Source organism: Trachypithecus francoisi, unplaced genomic scaffold, assembly GCF_009764315.1.
Source record: "Trachypithecus francoisi isolate TF-2019V2 unplaced genomic scaffold, Tfra_2.0 Lachesis_group7, whole genome shotgun sequence".
Classification (NCBI taxonomy): Eukaryota; Metazoa; Chordata; class Mammalia; order Primates; family Cercopithecidae; genus Trachypithecus; species Trachypithecus francoisi.
The window spans coordinates 50,205,250-50,229,885 of NW_022681472.1; the positions used below are offsets into that span (position 1 = coordinate 50,205,250).

At 35.1% G+C, this 24,636-nt stretch overlaps 1 protein-coding gene across 1 annotated transcript in view; it reads right to left on the bottom strand.

Moving 5' to 3' along the window:
* The window catches only part of RAD54B (RAD54 homolog B), a 94,960-nt gene that overhangs the window by 34,566 nt on the left and 35,758 nt on the right, over window positions 1-24,636 (bottom strand). Inside the window, exons 4-5 of the mRNA XM_033202754.1 lie at window positions 5,630-5,824; window positions 1,959-2,240 (exon numbers count right to left, since the gene is read on the bottom strand). Coding sequence (XP_033058645.1) covers window positions 1,959-2,240; window positions 5,630-5,824 — 477 coding nt within the window. The remainder of the gene's footprint in view (window positions 1-1,958; window positions 2,241-5,629; window positions 5,825-24,636) is intronic.

Below are 24,636 nucleotides of genomic sequence, written 5' to 3' on the forward strand. Positions count from 1 at the left end.
GAGTAACTGAAAGGAATTTTCATCTTTAAGGTCAATTCCTGTTAGGTAGTGGACTAGGAAGTAAAAATGGGAAATTTAGTCCTTGGCTTTCCTCTATATCACTGTAGCAAAGAGTGTACTCCTTGTGGATTTCCAATCAAGAAATGGCCCCATTCTTTTTCTATCTTTTACAAAGGACAACAAGGAAAAAGAGAAGATAGAGGCGAAAAATCACATACTGCCCAAGCAAAAAGAACTATAGGATTATAAATCACCTAATAAAAGTCCCATCTTCAAGAAAGAGAACCCTAAACAGTCAAAATAATAGAACACTAGTTCAAATTTTAAGATGCTTCTTTATCTTCACAATGATGAAGATGATCGTTTAATATTAACAACATGTCTCAGGCATTAAGATCTACAACCTAATTCTATCCTTTGCATAAGATAGATAAGTACATGAGAATAATTAACCATTTACTATGTACCCAAAGTGCTTTTACACACACACACACACAAATATAATTCATTTACATCACATACAACACATAAATGCCACAATAAATTTACATTTACATATATATAATATATACATTTACATCACATACACACAACACAGAAAGGCCACAATAAAATGTTTCATTCACTCACTCAACAAGTATTTCCTGGAAAGAGTATATACTAGACACTCTAAATCTCTATAGTGGTTATTAGGACCCACGTTTTACACATGAGTAGGCAAAACATTAGGAAGGTCAGTGACTACCCCCAAGAGGTCAAAGAACCAGTTAGTTCAGTGGCAAAACCATGATTCTAACTCAGATCTTTGAATAAGCACAGTATTCTTTTCAGTTCCCCACAGCCCTGTATTGTGTAATAGTAAAAGTACAAAGAGAAAGGAGAAAAAAGAGGAGAGGGATTGTTAAAAGAGCTGGTGGGACAGACAAAATATTTGGACAAAAAGAGAAAATTCAGCTGCATCAGCTTCCACTCCCTGTATTTCAACTAAGTCTTTGGGATAAGCTAATATAGAACTAGGAATTTTTAATTATGGGGTTTTGTCCCAACAATGCCGTTGATTATCTGTATTTAGGTAAGTCGGTTCATCTTCCTGGGCCAGTTTCCTCCAATGCAAAGTGAAAAGACTAATCGAAATGATCTCAAAAGTCCTCTTTACTTCGAAAATTATGTTTCCATAATACTTGCAATGGGGAAAAATAATCATTACTTTATATACTTGCTGTTGTTAGGAAAGAAGTCACCTCTATCTCTCAACTTTCACATCTACTACACTACACTTTCGGTCAGATTACTTGTCCTTCCCCGCACCAAATAAGAAGCTCTGTGATGACAGTTTTATCTTTAGGCCCAACCCATAAAAGGCAATCAAGAAATACCTGCTGAGTGAACAGTCAAATAAAAGAACAATCAGATACAAGCTAGGTTTCTTTTTTTAAATGTGATTTTTAAAATTGGATTCAGCAGTGTGAAAATTAACTGATTGAATGGAAATTTCACCAGCAAAATTTGGACTTTGCATGAAATCTTACCATTCAATATTTTTATACACTAATGCTTGTGATCAAGGCATACAGTCCTCAAACTAGAAGTATAATCATAGTCCAGATTCATATATTTACTAATTTCTCTCCTTACTAAAAAGTCAGATTTTATTCAAAATTATACACATGTATGTGTAATACATATACATGTATGTATATACATACAATTTAGATATGCTTCCTTCAACACAGGTACAGTATTTTTATTACCATGTTCTTGGGATTATTCATTTACATATGAAATAATTCCCAAACTATATTTGACTTCAACATTATCCCTTATGTCAGATTACATATCTCAAGAATAATGTATACTTTCACCTAAAACTTTTAAAACAAAATTAAAACTTCAAATTCACACACAAAAAACATTTTGACAGTAAAAACAGAAAATTCAAATTATTTTTAAAATCTTACTTGGCATATATGGGTCATGGCGTGGTTTGCAATTTTGGAAATCATTCTGTCTATTTTCCTTTGAACTTGGTTTACAAACACTTCTGAAAGGGTTAGAGAAACATTTCCTGGCAGCCTGAGAAGAATGCGAGATAGCAGTACTTCCTCCTCCAAGCTGAAAACACCTGCCACTGCTGAAGTCATCTGGAGAGATTACACCCATGACTTCTATTTCTTTTCCACAAATCATCAGTGTTTGGCCCTCTTCAATCTTTTCAAGCTCTTTGAATTTATAACCAATGCCTTTAAGTTAAGAAAGAAAAAAATTAATTGACACTCTAAGATAATACCATGGTCACCTTCCCATAACTGTACAGAAAAACTGCACTTTGAATGTAAATAGTCTTGTATAATGCATTAGCCAAAATGGAAGCATAATTTAACATTTTGGTTAAAAAAAAAAAACACTAAAAATCAAAAGAAATAATACAGCTATAAAATTAGCCATGCTTTAGAGAAAGCAAGAATATTTTTACTATTGAAAATATAGATTATTGTACTCTATAGCTTTGCCATGTCTTGTCTGGAAAAATTAAGCCAAGAAAATAGTTTGATAGGCTATATGTATCCTCCTTTCTTGTACAGAAACACCATGGTTTTTTTTCTCTATTTTCACCTCTATTTTCACTCAGAAACAGCTAGAAATGTGAAGGAGAACTAGCAATAAAAGCAACTGTTACCACAACTAGTACTGACTGTTCCACATGAGATAGCAAAGTTAACATACAGTTGTGGCAATAGGTCATAGATATTCTATGCTCTAACTCTTTAATAAAACATGGAATATTTTGTAATATTAAGTTTGCTTGAATTATTAATTTGATGAACATTTATTTAGTGTTGCTATGTAAAGGTGCTAATGAAATGTAAGTATGAATAAGTCAGTCACAGGCTGCTTAAAATGAGTTCATTAATCACATAGATGGAATTTTAGACTTCCATGCTGGTCTATTAAATGCATTAAACTATTAAATGTGTAGTTACTGTGCCATTACCAAGCACAGGAGCTGTGTATACCAGAAACTTTTAAGTCTCTAAAAACAATAATAAAAGACTGTCGCAATTTAGAAAATACGACGACCCTTTTCAAGTAGTTGAAAATTACTAAATTTTCTCTACCGAAACTGGCCTAAAATTTATAATCTGTGCCAATCTGTATTTAATATATAGTCTTAAATTATTTATGGTGGAATACTTTTTAATTTTAATGCTCTGATATAGGAAGAAATTACTTAGCTCAATGTCAAAGACCCATCACTCCATCCCAATTCAGTACTGGTCTTAACTTATCCAAATTAATGAAGATTACAGTCTTATCTTCATATAAAATCCAATTACTGTTAATCTCAGTTTTACATGGAAATGGAAGACAATAACCTTTTAACTTTGAGGTACCTTTAAAGTAGCTCTAATTCCAAGATCTCTCATTTCATTTAGATCCATAGATGATCTTGATCCAAAAATGACTCTTTCAAACATCTCAGTTGCTAGAAGATTTTCTTTTACTCTTAAACTTTGTTTCTCATACTGGTTTTTTTTTTTTTTTTTTAGATATTATGCAACAATGGCCAACTGAGCCTGATGCATTATCACAAACTATTAGCAATTTTAGCATCCCAGCTTTCAGTTTTCTTAGCACCTCTATCTTTACATTAACAAATTCACATATTGTATATCCCAGTTATTTAAAAGAAAAACTGCTTATAGATAGTAACTTGCAAAATTAACTTCAGGTTCACACATTTATTAATGTTATAATTAAGCAACCAAGTCCTATGTTTGGATATTTTCATTTTGAAAACCCTAAAATATACCTATGTTCAGTCCCTCTCCCTACCATACAGGTCAAATAAATCAGAGTCTCAAAGAAAGGTCAGAGTCTGGGCATTGGCATTTCTTCTTCTTTTTCTTTTTCTTTTTCTTTTTTTTTTTTTAAGAGACAGAGTCTCTCCAGCCCAGGCTGGAGTGCAGTGGCATGATCAAGGCTCACTGCAGCCTTGATCTCCTGGGTTCAAGCAATCTTCCTACCTCAGTCTCCCAAGTAGTTAGAATTACAGATGCATGCCACCACACCTGGTTAATTTATTTTTTTGTATAGACAAGGTCTTGCTAAGTTGCCGGGGCTGGTCTCGAACTTTTAGCCTCAAGCAATCCTTCCCCCTCAGCCTCCCAAAGTGCTGAGATTACAGGCGTGAGCCACTACACCCTTAAAAGCAACTCAGGTGATTCTACTGGCATGGTCAGGGTAAAAACCCACTGTTTTAAGCCTAATTTTCATTTTTTGTTACTTGCAACTGAAAGATCATTTTATTATAAACTACACATATACAAAACCATGCATACTATACCTTAGGGGTAAAAGATATTCCAAAGTAATTGTGATAATTTTTCGTCTCTCATTGACTTTAGAATTTCACTAAAGAGCAATACCAATGCATGAACAAATTCTCCAAAAATCTAGCCCCAATCTACCTTAACCAACATAGAATGTGTACTATATGTTTTTCTTTTTACTTCCTCTAGTCACTATACACAGTTGTTCCATACTTTCATAATAAATAAAACATTCTATTGTAGATAATTGTTTGTTTCAACTCTTAACACTGTCACAGCCTTTCATACACTACATTCCTGAAACACTGAACTAGTTTGAATTCCCTCCTGCTTTTGTGCCTTTACATGTGCTATTCTCTCTTGCACATGGCCCTTACCTATAACCTCCAAAACTATTCTTCCTTCAAATAGTACCTTAAACGGTAACTCCTATCAAGCTTACCCCAGCCTCCTGGGCAGATTAAATGGTTCTTTTATGCTCCCACTGCATTTAGTAAAAATTCTCACTGAAACAACTGTATTATTGCTTCCTAATCATCAATTACTTTGCTTTGTTCCCACTAAATTATAAATTATAATCATCTTTGGTATTCCTAGCATACTGCCTAGCACATAATAGTTATTAAAAACTATATATTTTTAAGTAAATAAACATGTAGAACAGATTTTATAGTTACAGGTCACACTCAAAATTGAACTGAGACAATGCAAAGACACTGTAGTTGGTGTTAGCCATTCTTAATTCGTAGCCTAACTTGTATTACTACAAATTATGCTGGCAACACTTTGTAACAGAAACAATGGAAACCTCCAATTTCCATATGTTAATCTAGGTCAGGCTTAACCATTATCTCCTTGCTCTGTTTTTCAAAACATTATTGAGTAGTGCTGAAATTATATATCATTCAACTCAATATTAACATATTTCTCAACTGTAACCACTTAGCATTCTTCAAAAAAAAAAAAAAAATAGAGAGAGAAAGAAAGTATACCAAGTCAAATTTAGTGTTTAAGCTCAGAAAAGTACCAAAATAACTGTATATAGCTGGCTGGCCATTTTTGGAGAAAATGAAGCCATAGGATAGGATACGCTTCACTGAGCTAGCATAAGCCATAAGATTAGCAGGCTCACTAATCATTACGAGATTATTTTATGTATTATACACAGTTGAAGCATGAACATCCATTAAAGAATACCTCATCATCTCTTTATAAAACCTAATTATATTTCATTTAGGTAACCAGAGATACATACTAATTTCAGTCCAAATTGTAAACATTAGGTAGTATCACAATACCTCTTCCAATGTCTTTGCCTTCCAAATTCTTTAGTGTAAATGACTTTCCTTTTACAATAAGAACAGCATCACCTTCCCATTTTTTATGTTTTTTCTTTGAAGGCTTACACCAAACAACACTGAAATATTTAACTAGGCTATCAGATTTCTCTTCTTGTTCCTTGGACACTGCTACTTCTTTAGGAGTCAAATGAACTACAATTAAAAAAAAACACACACACATTATTAAAAATGACTTTAATGTCTAAGTAGTAAGGTCATTCAAACAAAAAAAAAGCACAAGAAAATTAGATTATATTAAGAAACAGTATGAAATAATACTCAATCATACTCATGTTAGCATTTTATAAACTAAGAAATCCAAATATCAGGTGTTAATATTACTACAAGAACAATGACTGTAAATGTCTTACTGTTCCAAAGTGAAATAAACTCAATTGAAGTAGAATAACATAATAATCACTGTAAACATTTTAAAACTCTAAAAATTAAGATATTATTTCAATGTCTATAGCATGGAAAAATATCTAAAAATCAAATTTTGACAAAACTGATTTAAGTGACATGACAAGCTGAGGAAAGGCAAAGATTACAGAGTTCTCTGAAAGTAAAACCTGAAATTTTTATTTTAATTGATAAATAAAAATTATATATATGTAGGTGCACAACATTCTGTTTTGATATATGTATACACTGTGGGATGGCTAAATCAAACTAATTAATATTATCCATTACCTCACATATTTTCTGTGGTGAGAACATTTTTTAAAATGCTACTTTCTTAGCATTTGTCAAGTATATATTGTTATTAACTATAGTCACCATGTTATACAATAGATTTCTTGAACTTACTCCTCCTTAACTGAAATTTCGGATCCTTTGACCAACATCTCCCCAGTGCTCCACCTCTATCCAACTCTAGGTAACCATCATTCTACTTTCTAAGAGTTTAACTTTTTTGAATTCCACATATAAGTGAGATCACAAAATAATTGTCTTTCTGTGTCTGGCTTATTTCACTCAGCATAATGTCCTCCAGGTTTACCCATGTTGTCACAAGTGACAGGATTGCCATTTTTTAAGGCTGAGTAGTATTCCACTGTGTATCTATACCAAGAAGTTTTTAATCCATTCATCCATTGATGGACACTTAGGTTGACTTCACATCTTGGCTACTGTGAAAAATACTCCAAGGAATATGGGAATGCAGATAGCTCTTCGACATACCAATTTGATTATTTTTGGCTATATACCCAGAAGTGAAAGTGTTGGATCATATGATATGTTACTTTTTCAAATAAGAACAAGTATAAAACAACAAAGTAGAAATGAGAATAAATATCATTAAAATTATGTTGTCTCCTGCTTCTTACACCTAACTTGTACACACTAGATTTTCAGTGGTTGGATAAAAGGTGGTTTAGCTGAAGACAGCAAAATCTCATTCCCCCCATTACTGAAGAGCTCTTCCCTATGTCTTTTACCTCATATACACTTTAACCATGGAAACTGTCAAAACAATAAAATTCAAAAAACAAAATGAAGCAATTTTTTTCCTTTTTACTATTTTCCTATTTACTTAAATAGGAATAAGGCAGTAAAAGCACACAAAGTATAAAGATCAGAAAGAAAGAAAGAAAACAGGAGCATTTACAGATGTTGTAACTATTTACATAGAAATCCCCAGAGAATCTAAAAATAAAGAAGAATAAATTTAGCAAAGTCACAAGATCAAGGTTCATATGCAAAAATCAACTGTATTCTTATAGACTAGCAAGAAATAATCAAAAATAAAAATTTTTAAATTCCATTCACAGTAGCTCCAAAAAACAGACATATGAAATACTTGGGAAAATATCTAACAAAAGATAACCCAGATCTCTACATTAAAATTTAAAAGCTTTGTTGAAAAAAAATTAACAAAGCTCTTATAAATAAGTACAGCTCCTATTTCATGAATTGGAACATTCAATTTTGTTAAGACAGCAATTTTCCCCAAAATGATCAATATATTTAACACAATACCAATCAAAATCCCAAGACACTTTTAGTAAAATTGGCAAGCTGATTTAAAAATTCATATGAGGCCGGGCGCGGTGGCTCAAGCCTGTAATCCCAGCACTTTGGGAGGCCGAGACGGGCGGATCACGAGGTCAGGAGATCGAGACCATCCTGGCTAATACGGTGAAACCCCGTTTCTACTAAAAAATACAAAAAACTAGCCGGGCGACGAGGCGGGCGCCTGTAGTCCCAGCTACTCGGGAGGCTGAGACAGGAGAATGGCGTGAACCCGGGAGGCGGAGCTTGCAGTGAGCTGAGAGCCGGCCACTGCACTCCAGTCTGGGCGGCAGAGCAAGACTCCGTCTCAAAAAAAAAAAAAAAAAAAAAAAAAAATTCATATGAAAATAAAAATAACATAGAGTAACCAAAGCAATTTTTGAAAAAAACAAAGTTGGATGTTTACAATAATGCTACAATAATCAAGATAGTTTGGTACTGCCCCTCCTCTCCGAAAAAGACATATAGACATTCCAATGCATTGGAAGAGTAGCAAGAAATAGACTCGCTCACACATATACAGTGAAATTATTTTCAACAAAGGTGGGGAAGCAAATTCAATGAGGAAAAGAAAGTATTTTCAACAAACATTGCTAAACCGACTGGATATACATTTGGAAAAGATAAACATCAACCATTAAGTCATCCCATATACAAAATTCAACTCAAAATGAATGACAGACCTAAATGTAAAACTAAAACAAAAAATCTCTAATAGAAAACACAGGATAAAATATTTGTAACCTCGGGATATACAAAGCTTTCTTAGAATACAAAATATATATATATATAAATCAAAAATTATAAATCAACTTTTATCAGAATTTAAAACTTTTCCTTTTTGAAAGATGCCATTAAAAAAACAAAAGGGAAGCCACTGGCTGGGGTAAAATATTCACAACATATGAATAAGACAAAGGTCTTGTGTCTGGAGTAATTATTCTTTTTTTTTTCTTTTTTTTTTGAGACAGAGTTTTGTTCTGTAGCCCAGGCTGGAATGCAGTGGTGTGATCTCGGCTCACTGCAACCTCTGCCTTCTGGGTTCAAGCTATTCTCCAGCCTCAGCGTCCCGCGTCCCGCGTAGCTGGGATTACAGGTGCCCACTACCACACTCAGCTAATTTTTGTATTTTTAGTAGAGACGGGGTTTCACCAGGTTGGCCAGGCGGGTCTTGAATTCCTGACCTCAAGTTATCCACCTACCTCAGCCTCCCAAAGTGCTGGGATTACAGGCATGAGCCACTGCGCCCGGCCTAATAATTCTTATAGTTTCAAAATACGACAACAAACAAATCAATAGAAAATAGGCAAAAGTCTTAGACAATTCAGAAAATGATATATACAAACAACCAATAAGCACATAAAACAATATTTAACATCATTAGTTACCCAGAAAATACATATTGAAAACCTGAAACACCACTTCACAACCATTAGGATGGCTGGGATCACAAAGTCAGGTAATAAACAAGTGTGATGAGGATGTGGATAAATCAAAACCCTCATACTCTGCTGGCAGGAGTATAAAATGGTGCAGCACTTTGGCAACCAGCATGACAGTTGCTCAAATAATTAAACAAGTTACCAGATGATGTAGCAATTACACTCCTAAGTATATGCCCAAAAGAATAATAACATATGTCCACAAAAAAACTTGCATATGAATGTTTATAGCTAGGATTATTAATAATAAGCAACAGATAGAAACAAACCAAATGTGCATGCAACTGACAAATGGATAAACAAAATGTGGCATATGCATACAATGGAATATAATTCCATCATAGAATAAAGTACTAATACATGCTAAAACACAGATGAACCCTGAAAACACTTATGCTAAGTGAAAGAAGCCAGTCACAAAGGCCATATATTTTAGGATTCCATTCATATAAAATGTATAAAACAGCAAAATCTTACAAAGACAGAAAATAGATTAATGGTTGCTTAGCCTGGAGGCTAAGGATGGGGTTAGGAAGCAAGAGGGTAGTAGCTAAAGTTACAAAGTTTCTTTCTCAGGTATTGAAAATATTCTGCAATTGGCTGTTCTGATGGTTGCACATGGGACTATATTAAAAAAACAATGAATTGTACACTTTACATGACTGAATCATATGGTATGTTAACTGTATCTCAATAAAGTTGTTTAAAACATACACACACAATGAAATTAACACCACACATTGATTAGATTGACTAAAATTAAAAAAAAAAACAAAAAACTGACCACAGTAAGTGCTAGTAAAGATATAGAGTAACTGAAAATATCATATCCTGCCGGAAGGAATGTCAAACAGTACAACCAGTTTGGAAAACGGTTTGACAGACTCTTTAAAAGTTAAACATATACCTACTATAACCAGCCATTTACACTGCTGAGTATTCACCAAAAAAAAAACAAGAGGAAAGAAGAAGAAAAAAGAAGACATATGTCTTGAAAAAAAAAAAAAAAAAACTTGTACATCTCCAAGCCAGGTAAATCAACCTGCCAAAAGCCTGAAAAATCTACTAGAATTCAGATAAATGGTATCTTCATTACTGGCATTCATGGATTTACAAAGTGAATCTTGGCTATCTTCAACCAGTAAATTATACTCAGAACCAATAAAGTATTTTTCTGAGAAAACATATGATTCATACCCAGTTTGAGTCAGCTCTGTCTGGCATGACCCAGTGAACTCTGATCAGTTCCTGAAAGGATTCAGACTGCTAGAACCCTGAGCAGGAACCAAGAAGACAAAAGACTTAAGTGCAGCTCCTCCAGTTTTCTGACCTTCCTTCCCTAATGAAGGTATATGGGTAACAGGTCATTTTTCAGATACTTTTTTGGGGGAAATGTGCTTCTAATGTCCCAGTAAATGTAGTGGATAGGTTTTTACTCTCCTCTTTTCATATGTTATTGTGGATATATTTCTACATATTATTAGTCCCTTATTACTGGGCTTTTTCTTTAAGCTCTATTATACTCAATCTGCGCATCTCTGGTTATTTGTAGAAGACAAAGTCCAAGAAATGAAATTACCAGTCTAATGAATTTAAAGATTTTCAATTCCTTATTTAGACTGACAAATTTTTCTCCATGAAAGGTTGTATCAGTGATATTCCCACCAAGCAAGGGTGTCCACTTCATTACACCTGCGTTAGCACAAAACTTCACCTTTATCCATTTTTAACTATTTTATTTTTTAAATTTTCATACAGTAAAATAGACTTTTGGTGTACAGCTCTACAAATGTTAACACATGTATAGATTCACAGAACCACCATGACCACAATCAGGATATAGAATTGTTTCATCATCCCAAAAGACTTCCTCATGCTATTCCTTTATATTCACACCCTCTCCCTACCCAAAACCCCTGCAATTACTGACATGTTTTCCATGAATATTGTTTTCTTTTTGAGAATGTCAAATAAATGGAATCATACAGTATACAACTGTTTCAAAAATGATTTCTCCCATTCAGCATAGTATCTTTGGGATTCATCCCAAATTGTTGCCTGTATCAACAATTTATTCCTTATTATTATATAGGATAGTGACAGACAGTTGAGTTTTCAGCTTAATTTTGATAGCTTTGACTATCATAAAGCTTCTTTGAACTTTTTCTGTGAATTCATCTTTATCAATTTAGTTGGTAGAAATGGCATCTCCTTAATGCTGCAATTTGAATTTGATTAGTGATAGGACATTTTTAAATGTATCTTCATTTCCTCTTTGGAAGACACTCCTAATTTCACATTACACTTAAAGAAGGTACCTGAGAAAAAAAGAAAAGATTCTCATCTCTTTAAAGTTTTAACCTGACCAGAAAACCCTCAACATTCAGTCAACATATTGCCAATATGTAGAATCTAAACCCTGAATTTTACTTAAAATATTTAAGTAAAAAATAGGCATAAAGGAATTTCAATTAGTAAGAACTGTTAAAATTAAAGCAAAAAGGTCGGGCACGGTGGCTCACGCCTGTAATCCCAGCACTTTCAGAGGCCAAGGCGGGTAGATCACAAGGTCAGCAGTTCGAGACCAGCCTGACCAACATGGTGAAACCCTGTCTCTACTAAAAATATAAACATTAGCCGGGCGTGGTGGCAGGCGCCTGCAATGCCAGCTACACGGGAGGCTGAGGCAGGAGAATTGCTTGAAACCAGAAGGCGGAGGTTGCAGTGAGCCAAGATCGTGCCACTGCACTCTAGCCTGGGTAACAAGAGCAAAATTCCGTCTCAAAAAAATAAATAAATAAATTAAAGCAAAAAATAAATCTACTGAATTTTAATATGTAAAATGCTAATAAAATACATGGAACATAAGTGTTGACTGTGCTGGAAGAATTAAGAATCCATTTAATATTTTATTTAATAGGAGGTATTGACTAAGTTACGGGGCTGTTACAATATTTTAAATAAACCCACGTCATTTAAAAACTCCTCCCTCTTCTCTCACAGCCTGGCCCCCACCAAAACAAAAAACAAAAAACAAAAAAAACCAGCAACATGAACAATTTAACAGAGTAAAATAAAAGAGATTGAAATAAGCCCACTCACTTACTAGAAATTATTAAACACTTTACTATACAGTCATGTACCACACAACAAGGTTTTGATCAACCACAGACCACATATATGATGGTGGTCCCGTAAGATTTTAATACCATATTTTTACTGTATATTTTCTATTTTTAGATATGTTTAGATACACAAATACCACTGCGTTACAACTGTCTACAGTATTCAGTACAGCAACATGCTGTACAGGTCTACAGTCTAGGAACCATAGGCTATATACCACATAGCCTAGGTGTGTAGCAGGCTATACCATCTAGGTTTGAGGAAGTACACTCCACAATGTTCGCACAATGAAATCACCTAGCAATGCATTTCTCAGAATATATCCCTGTCATTAAGCAACATGATTGTACTCTACATCAATATATCAACATGCTGTAGTAAAAGGGCCAAAGAAAACTTGATTTTTTTTTTTTTTTTTTTTAAAGATAGAGTCTTACTCTGTCACCCGGGTTGGAGTACAGTGGTGTGATCTTGGTTCACAGCAACTTCCACTTCCCAGGCTCAAGCAATCCTCCCACCTCAGCATCCTGAGTAGCTGGGACTACAGGCGTGCACCAACAAGCCCGGCTAGTTTTTTTTTTTTTTTCGTATTTTCAGTAGAGACGGGGTTTCACCATTTTGCCCAGGCTGGTGTCAAACTCATGAGCTTAAGTGACTGGTCTGCCTCAGCCTCCCAAAGAGCTCTTAACAGGGTCACTCTTTGACTTCCTACTTAATAAACTCCTTTCTCTACAGTAAATCATGGGAAAAAAACATAGCATGGAAAAATAAGGTCAAGATTATTATGTGATATATTTCAGGGAGAAACATGTATTGCAGGAAGAAACACATACATAAAAAGAGAAGCTTTTGGCCGTGCAAGGTGGCTCAGGCCTGTAATCCCAGTACTTTGGGAGGCTAAGGCGGGCAGATCACCTGAGGTCAGGAGTTTGAGACAAGCTTGGCCAACATGATGAAACCCTGCCTCTACTAAAAATACAAAAAGTAGCCAGACGTGGTAGTGGGTGTCTGTAATCCCAGCTATCACCTGAACCCTGGAGGCGGAAGTTGCAGTAAGCCGAGATCACACCACTGCACTCCAGCCTAGACAATAAAGCGAGACACGGTCTCAAAAAAACAAGAGATGTTTTCATACCATAAGAAGCTGTCTACCCCATTGTTTCCACTTCAAGTATCCAAACACTCCCACCTCTACACTGCCTCTGCTTCTTCAAATTCCCAATCATTCCTCAACTGCTCCAATCTGGCTTCCAGTAGTCATTTCCCTGAAACTGCCCTGTTAAAGGTTACTAGGAACTCTTCGTCTATAAACCCACAGGTTGTTTTTAGTCCTAATCAAAGTTCTCAAAAGCATTAGACAATGCTGACTTCTTCCTCCTAGAAATACTGAACTATACTTTTGTAGCTTCTCTAACATCCTTGAAATCTTCCTCTTACCTCTTTGCTTGCTTCTTCTTAGACATCTTTGCCAGTTCATACTTCATCTACGTTTTATTTATTGGAGTTCTTCAGAACTGGCTTCTAGGCCATGTTCTCTCACTGTGCACCTCTTCTCTTTAAGTAGCCCATCCACTTCAGTGGCTTCAATGCCGCCCAGGTACTAACAACCTTTTTTTCTCCAGCCCAGATTACAACTCTTGATCTGCATATCCAGTTGCCTCCCAGACATGTCCACACATCTCATAAACATCTCAAACTCATCATGTCCACGTATCTTTTCTCCAAAAATTGTTCCTCCTTTGGTTTCCCCATGTCTCGTCCTTATTCAAGCCAGAAAACTGGAAATCATCCTTGACACTCTCTACTTTTTCAGTCCCACAATCAACCACAAAATCCAGACAATTCTGCCCCCCACCAGGTTTTCAGAGTTATATATTGTATCCTTCTCCATTGCCTCTACTTTTTTCAACTAATCTCTGATCTGAATTTCGGTATTACGGCAGGGGCTTCCCAACAAGTCTACTGAGAGCTTCTTTTGCCATCTCTATTCTCTAAAACCGTTTTCCAAATTGTAGTTATCTATTTTTAAATGTAAATCTGATAATGTATCCCTCTTGCTTAAAATCTATGAGTCTTAGTAATCTGGAAGGAGGTATGCTATTTCCAGCTATATAGACTTTTTCCTGTCTTCTTCTAATGCCCTTATCTAAATTAACTTCTACTCTCTGTACAACTTAAATTTCCAATTGCCAAATTAGATCTAGCCACCCTATTACCTCAATATTATCTCAATAATTAGTTATGTAACAAATTATTTAATGTCAGCCTTCCCCAGTAACTTATAAAGTCCTGAGAGTCTGTTTCGATTTGTTCATCACCATACTCACAGAACAAGATACTTTTCAAAAACTGCTATTTTGACTCTAGGTACATTTTGACTAAATGTTTATAAAAACATCTTATTAAAATACAATTATCAACCGGGCGCACTGGTTCACGCCTGTAATCCCAGCACTTTGGGAGACTAAGGCAAGCGGATTACCTGAGGTCAGGAGTTTGAGACCAGCCTGGCCAACGTGGCGAAACTCCGTCTACTAAAAATACAAAAATTAGCCAGACATGGTGGTACATGCCTGTAGTGCCAGCTACTTGGGTAGCTGAGACACAAGAATCGCTTGAATCCGGGAGGGGGAGGTTGCAGTGAGCCAAGAACGTTCCACTGGCACTCCAACCTGGGCAAAAGAGCGAGACTTCGTCTCAAAAAAAAAAAAAAAAAGAAAACTACATATATATATATACACACACATATATATATAAATATATGTATATATATAATTATCTTTTAGTGTTATAGCTCTTTTAGAATTTTCCAGTTTTTGCCAATTCTAAATCCAGTTTCAGAATTTTCTAGAAAGCCCCCTCACACACAAAAAATTATATATATATAATTGTTAGGGGTGGTTATTCTGGGACATAGCAAATTAGTCAATATTTTCATAATACAAGTAGTCTAGATATAGGAGGCTATGTTCCACTATCCTATGTTGCCAATGATCTTGTTTTTACCTTTTGGAGTTATTCACCCTCTCCATTCCCTGCTTTATGGCCTACATAATTTTAAAAATGGGACTAATTGGGAAAAAGAATATGTATCAATGTACATATATATGTATTTATCTTAAAATTCATTTTCATTAAGAGTTGCTTTAGAATATAACTCTGTCCTCATTTCCATTATTACCCAATTTTTTATTTTCATTGACAAAGACTTGTTACCGGCCAGGTACAGTGGCTCACCCCTGTAATCCCAACACTTTGGGAGGCCGAGGCGGGCTAATCACGAGGTCAGGCGATCAAGACCATTCTGGCTAACAGGGTGAAACGCCATCTGTACTAAAAATACAAAAAATTAGCCAGGCGTGGTGGTGGGCGCCTATAGTCCCAGCTACTTGGGAGGCTGAGGTAGGAGAATTGCTTGAACCCAGAAGGCAGAGTTGCAGTGTGCCAAGATAGGGCCAATGCACTCCAGACTGGGCAACAGAGTCAGACTCCATCTCAAAAAAAAAAAAAAAAAAACTTGTTACTATCAGGATCATTTTCCAAGTAAATTTATAACAAAGTTTCACTTGTTTATGTACCATATTATTTCATTGATCAGTGAAAACTTTTATGGACATGTTCTTTTACAACCATAATTTCTACCAAATGCAGTTTTACTGAGTCAAATTTTGCACAGCTAAATATTATCAGGATCGTATTAATCCAACAAGTTTTAGTCAAGAAAACTTACCAGTTTTTAGATAAATTTGTAGCTGTCATGGGTTAATCTTTGTTGTTTTACCAAGCCCAATCTTCCCAGATAAAGTTTTGAGGTTTTTAGCATTAACAAAAGACAGAATGCTTCCATTAGTTTTTGAACTCTAAAACATTTTGCTGTGTGCAATTTTAGTCAATTTTAATTACTTCTCTTTTTGCATTATTTCTACCAGTAGCAGTCACTGTGCATTGAATTAAAAACTGACAAAATATTTCTGCATAGTTAAAATTTCTCTGTTTTTTATTAGGTTATCTAAGAGAAAAACATACTTCCCCTTTTGCCCTAAAGAGCGGGTAAAAAGAATGTCTTCATCAAAAGGCTGGGAAAAACATCCTGGAGTAAAATACTGTATTGTATTCCCAGGGTCTAAGAGAATAGCTGTTATGTCCAAGACTCTCCCTGCCACTATCCCACCAGCTCCCAAAAAAAATGATGAATGAGATAACTAAATTCTGATAATTCAGAAATTACTTACAAGTAACTTTGAAATACCATAAGATTCTCAGATATACCCTTTTCTTTTGCAGAACAGCAGAAAGGCATGAACTATGGAGACAGACTGGCTGAGTTAGAGTCTTAAGTCTGCCTCTTACTAGCTCTGTGACCCTGGATAAGTTACTTAACCCCTTTGTGCCAGTTTATAAATCTATCAAATGAATATAATACTAACACTTACCTCACAAACCTACTGTGAGCAAGGATTAGTGAATATATGTAAAACACTTACAACAGTATTTGCCACAGAGTAAGTGCTCCCTTAATGTTTACACCATCGATGTTTGCCCTTGTCCCTTTCCCAATTACTCCCATTTTTAAAATTATGTAGGCCATACAGCAGGGAATAGAGAGGGTGAATAATTCCAAAAGGTAAAAACGAGATCGTTGGGAACATGGAATAGTAGAACATAACCTCCTATATCTAGACAACTTGTATTACAGAAAATACTGACTAATTTGCTATGTCCCAGAATAACCACCCCTAACAATCCCACTCCGTAATTTCTTAACTGTAAACTGGGTTCTGATCTATTTTCCCCATGACCCTGTAATGTGCTTGCCAAATCAATACTAAAAAGTGGTCAGCATAAACAAGAGACTTGAAGGCCTATCTGCAAGATTCATAAGGCGGCTGGGCACAGTGGCTCACACCTATAATCCCAGCACTTTGGGAGGCCAAGGTGAGAGAATCACTCGAGCCCAGGAGCTCAAGACCAGTCTGGACAACATGGTGAAACTATGTCTCTATAAAAAATACAAAAATTAGCTGGGCATGGTGGTGCACACCTGTGGTTCCAGCTACTCAGGAAGTTGAGGCAGGTAGATTGCTTGAGTCCAGGAGGCTGAGGCTCCAGTGAGCTGTGACTGTGCCACTGTACTCCAGCCTGGGTAACAGAGTGAGACACCATCTCAAAAAAAAAAAAAAAAAAAAAAAATCATAAGGGCAGGATGCTTAAAACCATGTTTTGATCAAGGGAAATAATGTCATTTAATATTAATAGTGGGCATTATCATCTTAATGAACAGTTCCTAAGCTTAGCCACTCTGGAGTTGAATGACTTAATTGTACATCTCCTAAACCTAAGCCTTTAATATTCTTTTTCTTTTTTTTTTTTTTAATTGAAACAAGGTCTTCAAGTTGCTCTTGAACTCCTGGACTCAAGCAATCCTCCCGCCTCAGCCTCACAAAGTGTTAGGAATACAAGCATGAGCCATCCCATCCAGCCTAATACTCTTTTAACAATTCTAAACACATTGTTTTCAATGGCACAAATTAAATTTAAAATGTCTCATATAATCAAATTCAATAAAGAATGTAAATAATCTTGCAGCTCATGTTTTGAGTTTTAAAATTACCAAAACCTACCACATTGTTTAATATGCATTAACATATAACTTCAATATAAATTTAAGATTGAAAGTTTTATTACACTAAAAAGCATACAAATATTAACATACAAATCCCTTCAAACTGATACTCAGTTTTCTTTATCTAGTAAGAAATTGAATGTGAACTAAATATAAGTATCAATTAAGTATGAAGTAAACCTAGAAGATATTTCTCTGCATTAAAGATCATTTTCAGAATTGTTTTATAAGCATAGCAGAGGCTACACATTTCATATTTCTTCAATACCTCATGTCAAAGCATATATGCAACTAGTACTAAAATGAAAAAACAAAAAACCAATAAATTACAATATTCCCAGGTATCTAAATTATCTGCCCAGCATTTTGAATACACTTAAATATTACAAAAATTATTCATCAATTTCAATTCTGACATTCCAATCACTGAACATGCAAAGGGTTTTTTTTTGTTTGTTTTGTTTTTGAGACAGGGTCTTACTCTGTTGCCTAGGCTGGAGTACAGTGGTGTGATCAGGGCTCACGGCAACCTCTGCCTCCCAGATTGAAGCAATTCTCCTGCCTCAGCCTCCTGAGTAGCTGGGATTCCAGGCGCCTGCCACCACGCCCAGCTGATTTTTGTATTTTTAGTAGTGACAGGGTTTCACCATGGTGGCCAGGCTGGTTTCGAACTCCTGACCTCAAGCGATCCACCCACCTGAGCCTCCCAAAGTGCTGGGATGACAGGTGTGAGCCACTATGCCCAGCCTTTTGAAAGATTAAAAAAAAAAAAAAAACAAAACTCATACCCTGTTGATGGAAGTGTAAAATGATATAATCACTTTAGAAAATGTCTGGCAATTTCTTAAAGGTTAAATCTATATGGTTCCCTAATCTAGTATTATGTCCATGAAAAACTTGCACAAGAATATTCATAGAATCTTTATACATAATAGCCAAAAAATATGGAAATTGCCAAGAAGTCCATCAAAAGATAATAGATAAACAAAGTGTGGTATAGGTATATAATGGAATACTGCTCAGCAACAGAAAGCAATGTGCTACTAATAGGAGGATGAACATAGATGAATATTAAAAACACTAAGATAGGTGAAAAAAACAGAAACAAAGTATGCATATTGTACAATTCCAATTATATGAAGTTCTAGAATGGGCAAAACTTATCTATAATTTTTTTAAAATTAGGACAACAGTTGCCTGACGTGCAAGAAGACTGATTAGAAGCAGGCAAGAGAGAATTTTCTGAGGTGATAATGTTCTAAATCTTGACAGAGGTTTGAGCTACACAGTTGTGGATCAAAACTCACCAAATGGTGTATTTTAAATTTGTGCATTTCACTGTATGCAAATCTTACCTAAAAAACACACATGCACAAATAAATAGTGAACTCTAGTAATACTCATGCTGAAGTACTTAAGGGTAAATTATTCTAATTCTACAACTTGTTTTGAAGTAACATTTTTCCTTTAAAAAAAAGAACTGATGGATAAATATGTGATGAAGCAAGTATAGCAAAACATTCAATGCAGAATCTATGTGGTAGGTATATGGATACTTACTGTAACTATCTTTTAAATTTTTCTGTATGTCTAAGGGGTTTCTTAATAAAATATTAGGGAAAAAAAAACTTTGTAACAGAGGTAAATTCACACATAAATTTTTTTTTTTTTTTTTTTTTTTTGAGAAGGAGTCTCACTCTTGTCACCCAGGCTGGAGTGCAGTGGCCGGATCTCAGCTCACTGCAAGCTCCGCCTCCCGGGTTTACGCTATTCTCCTGCCTCAGCCTCCCGAGTAGCAGGCGCGCACCACCTCGCCCGGCTAGTTTTTTGTATTTTTTAGTAGAGACGGGGTTTCACCGTGTTAGCCACGATGGTCTCGATCTCCTGACCTCGTGATCCACCTGTCTCGGCCTCCCAAAGTGCTGGGATTACAGGCTTGACACACATAAATTTTAAAACAAAAAAGACCTGCTAGCAAAGTGGAATTATAATGATATATCCTTTAAGTTGTCTGGACTGATATGAGCAATATTTTTATTTTTATTTTTATTTACTCATTTATTTTGCTTTCCACTATTACAAAGCAAATGAAAACTAAAAATAAATAATATGTTCAAATTATAACTACTAGCTTTAATCAATATAAAAGATATATAAAAATATATTGAACAATTTCTCAAAATCGTATACAAAGATTTTGCTTGACTGTTAATGTTTAATTAGGTAGCATATTCTAACAACTTACTCTTGTTTAAGTAGGCAACCATATTTCATCTAATTATTTTTAAGTATTAATAATCAAATTCACTGTCAAATATGTGATTTTGAGAAGTTGTGGCTCTTAACATTTGAAAAAAGAAATGAAATGTGATATTTAGATATAGTACATTGGCCATCTATTACAACATAATCATCTAATGTATTTCAATTATACCTCATCAAAAAATTTTACCTCTACAGTACTGAATTATTTGTCTTAACGGCACACAAAAAAAAGTACACAAATCAGTACAAAGCATTATCTTGTATTTAAAATAACATGTGTTAACAAAGCATTTAACCATCATTATCTACAGTATATATTAAACACAATTTATTACACTCTAAGTTATTTAAACATGTGTATTTAAAAGTTGACATTACTCTAAAAGAAGGCACATTAAAAAAAAAACTCGTATTTTAAACATTTTCACATAAGTAAACATAGAACAGGGTAGAGTGACTCCTTAAAAAAAAATGAAATAACACCAAGTTGATATCTCATTATACAAAAAAGAAAAATACTTGACCATTTTAAGAAATCTGGTATTCATTGGAAATGAGTTTCATTGACTTTTCTCAGGATGTCATTATAAATCACAGCTAGTTTAGAAAATCTTAAGTTGTAACAACATATCCATTTACATTCATATGGATAAGAGAAAGATAGGAAAGTGGCTATCCACTATCTAAATTACTAATGTATTGGATGAAATAATCTATTTACTTAGTATATTTCTCAAATGTAGTATATTTCTACAGAATCAAGTCTACATTTAAAAAACAAAATCACTCTTCTCTATGTTCTCCCAGCATTACATTTTGTAATGAAAACTCATGGCCCCCAAACAATTGTCTATGGTATGCAGGATGCTTGGTGGCTTAAGTGTATAGTCATCCCTCAGTATCCAACGGGGATTGGTTTCAGGACACCCCCTACCCCATCAAGATCCACAGATACTCAAGTCCCTCATATAAAATGTTTGTATTCACATACAATTTACACACATCCTTCCATATACTTTAAATCATCTCTAGATTACTTACAATGCCTAATACAAATGTAACTACTATGTAAATAGTTGTTAGGATATAGGACAAGTGAGCCCCAAAACTGGGGCTTAGCCCAACTCCTACCTCAGTTATACTGCATTTTTAAATTTCGTATTACTTTTATTGTATTGTTATTTATTTTTTTGCCTCAATATTTCCAATCCACAGTGGTTCAATGTGCAGATGTGAAACCTGCAGATAGAGAGCCAAGTGTATATTCCATTGTACTAGCAAACTTGCCCCTATATATTCCCCTTAATGAAACTTGTCCTCAACAAAAACTGCTAATGTTAGTTGGTAAGCAGTCCCCAAACTCAAAAAAGTCTCAATACAAAAAAGAAGAAAAAAAAAGGTTTGGTTCCAAATCACCCTAAGATACTCTGTAAGATAATAAACAGCCTCCAAAAAGGATTCTATGGTCAAATAAATAATTTTCTTTATACAGGAATTCTCATAAACTATACTATGTTAATCATGGTTGTACAAGAGGAGGTAGACAATGAGCAGAATTATATGCATTTAAACTTTTGCAAATTAAAAGTAAACAAGATTGACTTGGAGAAAAACAAGATTGACTTGGAAAAGTTGCTGCAGTAAACTCAGAGTGTGATTCTGGTGTTTAAAAATACGTTAAGGCCGGGCGCGGTGGCTCAAGCCTGTAATCCCAGCACTTTGGGAGACCGAGACGGGCGGATCACGAGGTCAGGAGATCGAGACCATCCTGGGTAACATGGTGAAACCCCGTCTCTACTAAAAAATACAAAAAACTAGCCGGGCGAGGTGGCGGGCGCCTGTAGTCCCAGCTACTCGCGAGGCTGAGGCAGGAGAATGGCGTAAACCCAGGAGGCGGAGCTTGCAGTGAGCTGAGATCCGGCCACTGCACTCCAGCCTGGGCGGCAGAGCGAGACTCCGTCTCAAAAAAAAATAAAAATAAAATAAAAATAAAAATAAAAATACGTTAAAATAAGTTTCTTATTGTATACAGCCCCTAAATGCTAATGAATTGTGTCACCTAACACACTAAAGAAAAAGCAACCTTAAACAATGCTGGAGAAAAATATGACTGTAGCAGACTATGTTTATGCTATTTTATGGGCAGCAAAGGAATTTTCAAGGGCTACCTTGTATATATATAATTTTTTCCTTCCACAATTATTTTAGAACCTAACCACCAAAAAAAAAAAATCTTTTTTGAGCACAGATCTCTTTTCTAGAAACATCTCACAGAATTAATTCCACAGAATGAATTCCACAGAACACACTTGGGAAAACTCTGATTTGCTGTAAAAGCCAACATTCAAATTGAACATTCACTATCAATTCTTAGTAGCATGCTGAAACTGTAAAGTGAATTACATCTCATATATGTGCTTTCAATAATTTAAAAAAATAAAGCTTACTACTGCCAAGATGTATTTAGTAGAATTATACTGGGAAACATTACCTCAAATTAAGAATTACAAGATTGATTAGACTCAAAGAAAAGTCATAGCACAGATTAAAGAGAAAAGGTAAAATTGTCAAAAGGATATAACATATTATATATTCAGGGCATCTTTAGAATTAAAACAGTTAACTCTACCAGCTATAAAACACTCTTTTTAATCCAACCAATGAAATTAAGCAGTCAACATACTAAAATAGTACCTTAAAGACTTCATTTTTTTCTATTTCTATAGCCATAACTTAAATTTCTGATTTAAGTTCTTAATAAAATGCCTGTCCCTAAATGCCACTCCTCCTAAATCACAACTATAATCAAATTACTCCCCTAATGCAAAGCATTCAATGGCTTCCCATTGTACATTAAGTCTGACTCATTAAAAGTAGTATTTAGGCTGGGCATGGTGGCTCACGCCTGTAATCCCAGCACTTTGGGAGGCGGGCAGATCACGAGATCAGGAGATCCAGAACATCCTGGCTGACACGGTGAAACCCTGTCTCTACTAAAAACACAAAAAAATTAGCCGGGCATGGTGGGGCGCCTGTAGTCCCAGCTACTTGGGAAACTGAGGGAGGAGAATCGCTTGAACCTGGGAGACAGAGATTGCAGTGAGCCAAGATCGTGCCACTGCACTCCAACCTAGGCGACAAAGCAACACTCTCAAAAAAAAAATTGTATTTAATGTAATTCATAATCTGGTACCAACCATCACCAAATTTATATCCCTCAGTTCACTTTCAACTACTCTTTAACAAAAATTTTGAGACTAGCATGATTTGGGCACCAAGTAAGGTTCCAAAATACTCTGTTTCACTGGTTCTCAAACTTTAGCATGCATCAGAATCTCTAGAGGGTTTATTAAAAGAGATTGCTGACCCCACCCCCAGGGTTTCTAATTCAGTTGGAATTGGATTTACATTTCTAACAAGCTCTCAAGTGATGCTGATGCGGCAGGTCAGGACCCATACTTGGAAAACCATTGCTCTACTCCAAAGGCCACAAACTGGAAGCCCAATGGCTCAATGAGGCCCACTCACATGTTGTCTGTATAATGTTTTAAAAGCATTTTGTGTTATTTGCAAACATTTTTAAATTGGAAAATTCTGCATTAAAAATGCAGATTTCTGGTTTATTCCCACATGTGAAAATTCTGCTGGAGCTAAACAGCAGCTGCCCTACCCAGTCCAGGGAGATGTCCTTCCTAGTCCAGGATACCACAGCCCAAACTGACTCTCTCTACATTCACTTAAAATTACTGGCTCCCCACTGCATTTGTGCTTATACACTCAATCCACTTTTTCCCATTCCTCTTTTTTCCAGCTTCTCACTCTGGCTTCAAACGTCCATGGTCCCCTTCACTGCTGAAATTCCACCCACTCCATTCTAAAACTTGGCTTAAAAATCTTTTCTCAACAAAGCCCCAGCAAAAATAGAAATTCTTAAGTAACATACATATTAGAGATTTAATATAAAGTTAATATGTATGCTTTAAGAATTGAGGTTTTATTTCCACGAATACTAAAATAACAATACTTATAAAAAACATAAAATTTTAATTTTGTTCATTCTGATTTTTACCGTGAAAGAAATTTTTTCCAGAACAGGACATTTAAAATGAATTAAGACATGTCTTTAAATCACACAGCCAAAATATATAATAGCTTCAATGGAGTACCTTATCTATTTTGCTGGAACAAAAACAGAGAGAGAATGGGGTAATTGATATAATTATCCTGATTTCACAACCTAACAATCTTTAAAGGCAATTTTAATGAAACAAATGTTTCTAATATTTAAATCTAGAGAATATTTTAGTGGATATTTACTTCTATCGAATAGAGGGAAGGAAATTACACAAAGAAAAACTGAGTGCTGGTCTCTGCTCTGCCATAAATAGCTTTGTTACCCTAAGTAAGTCATTGAGTTCTCCCTGGACCTGTTTCATTACCCCTAAACTGCAGAGACGGAAAAAAAGTGTTCTCCAAATATCTTCCATCTCTAA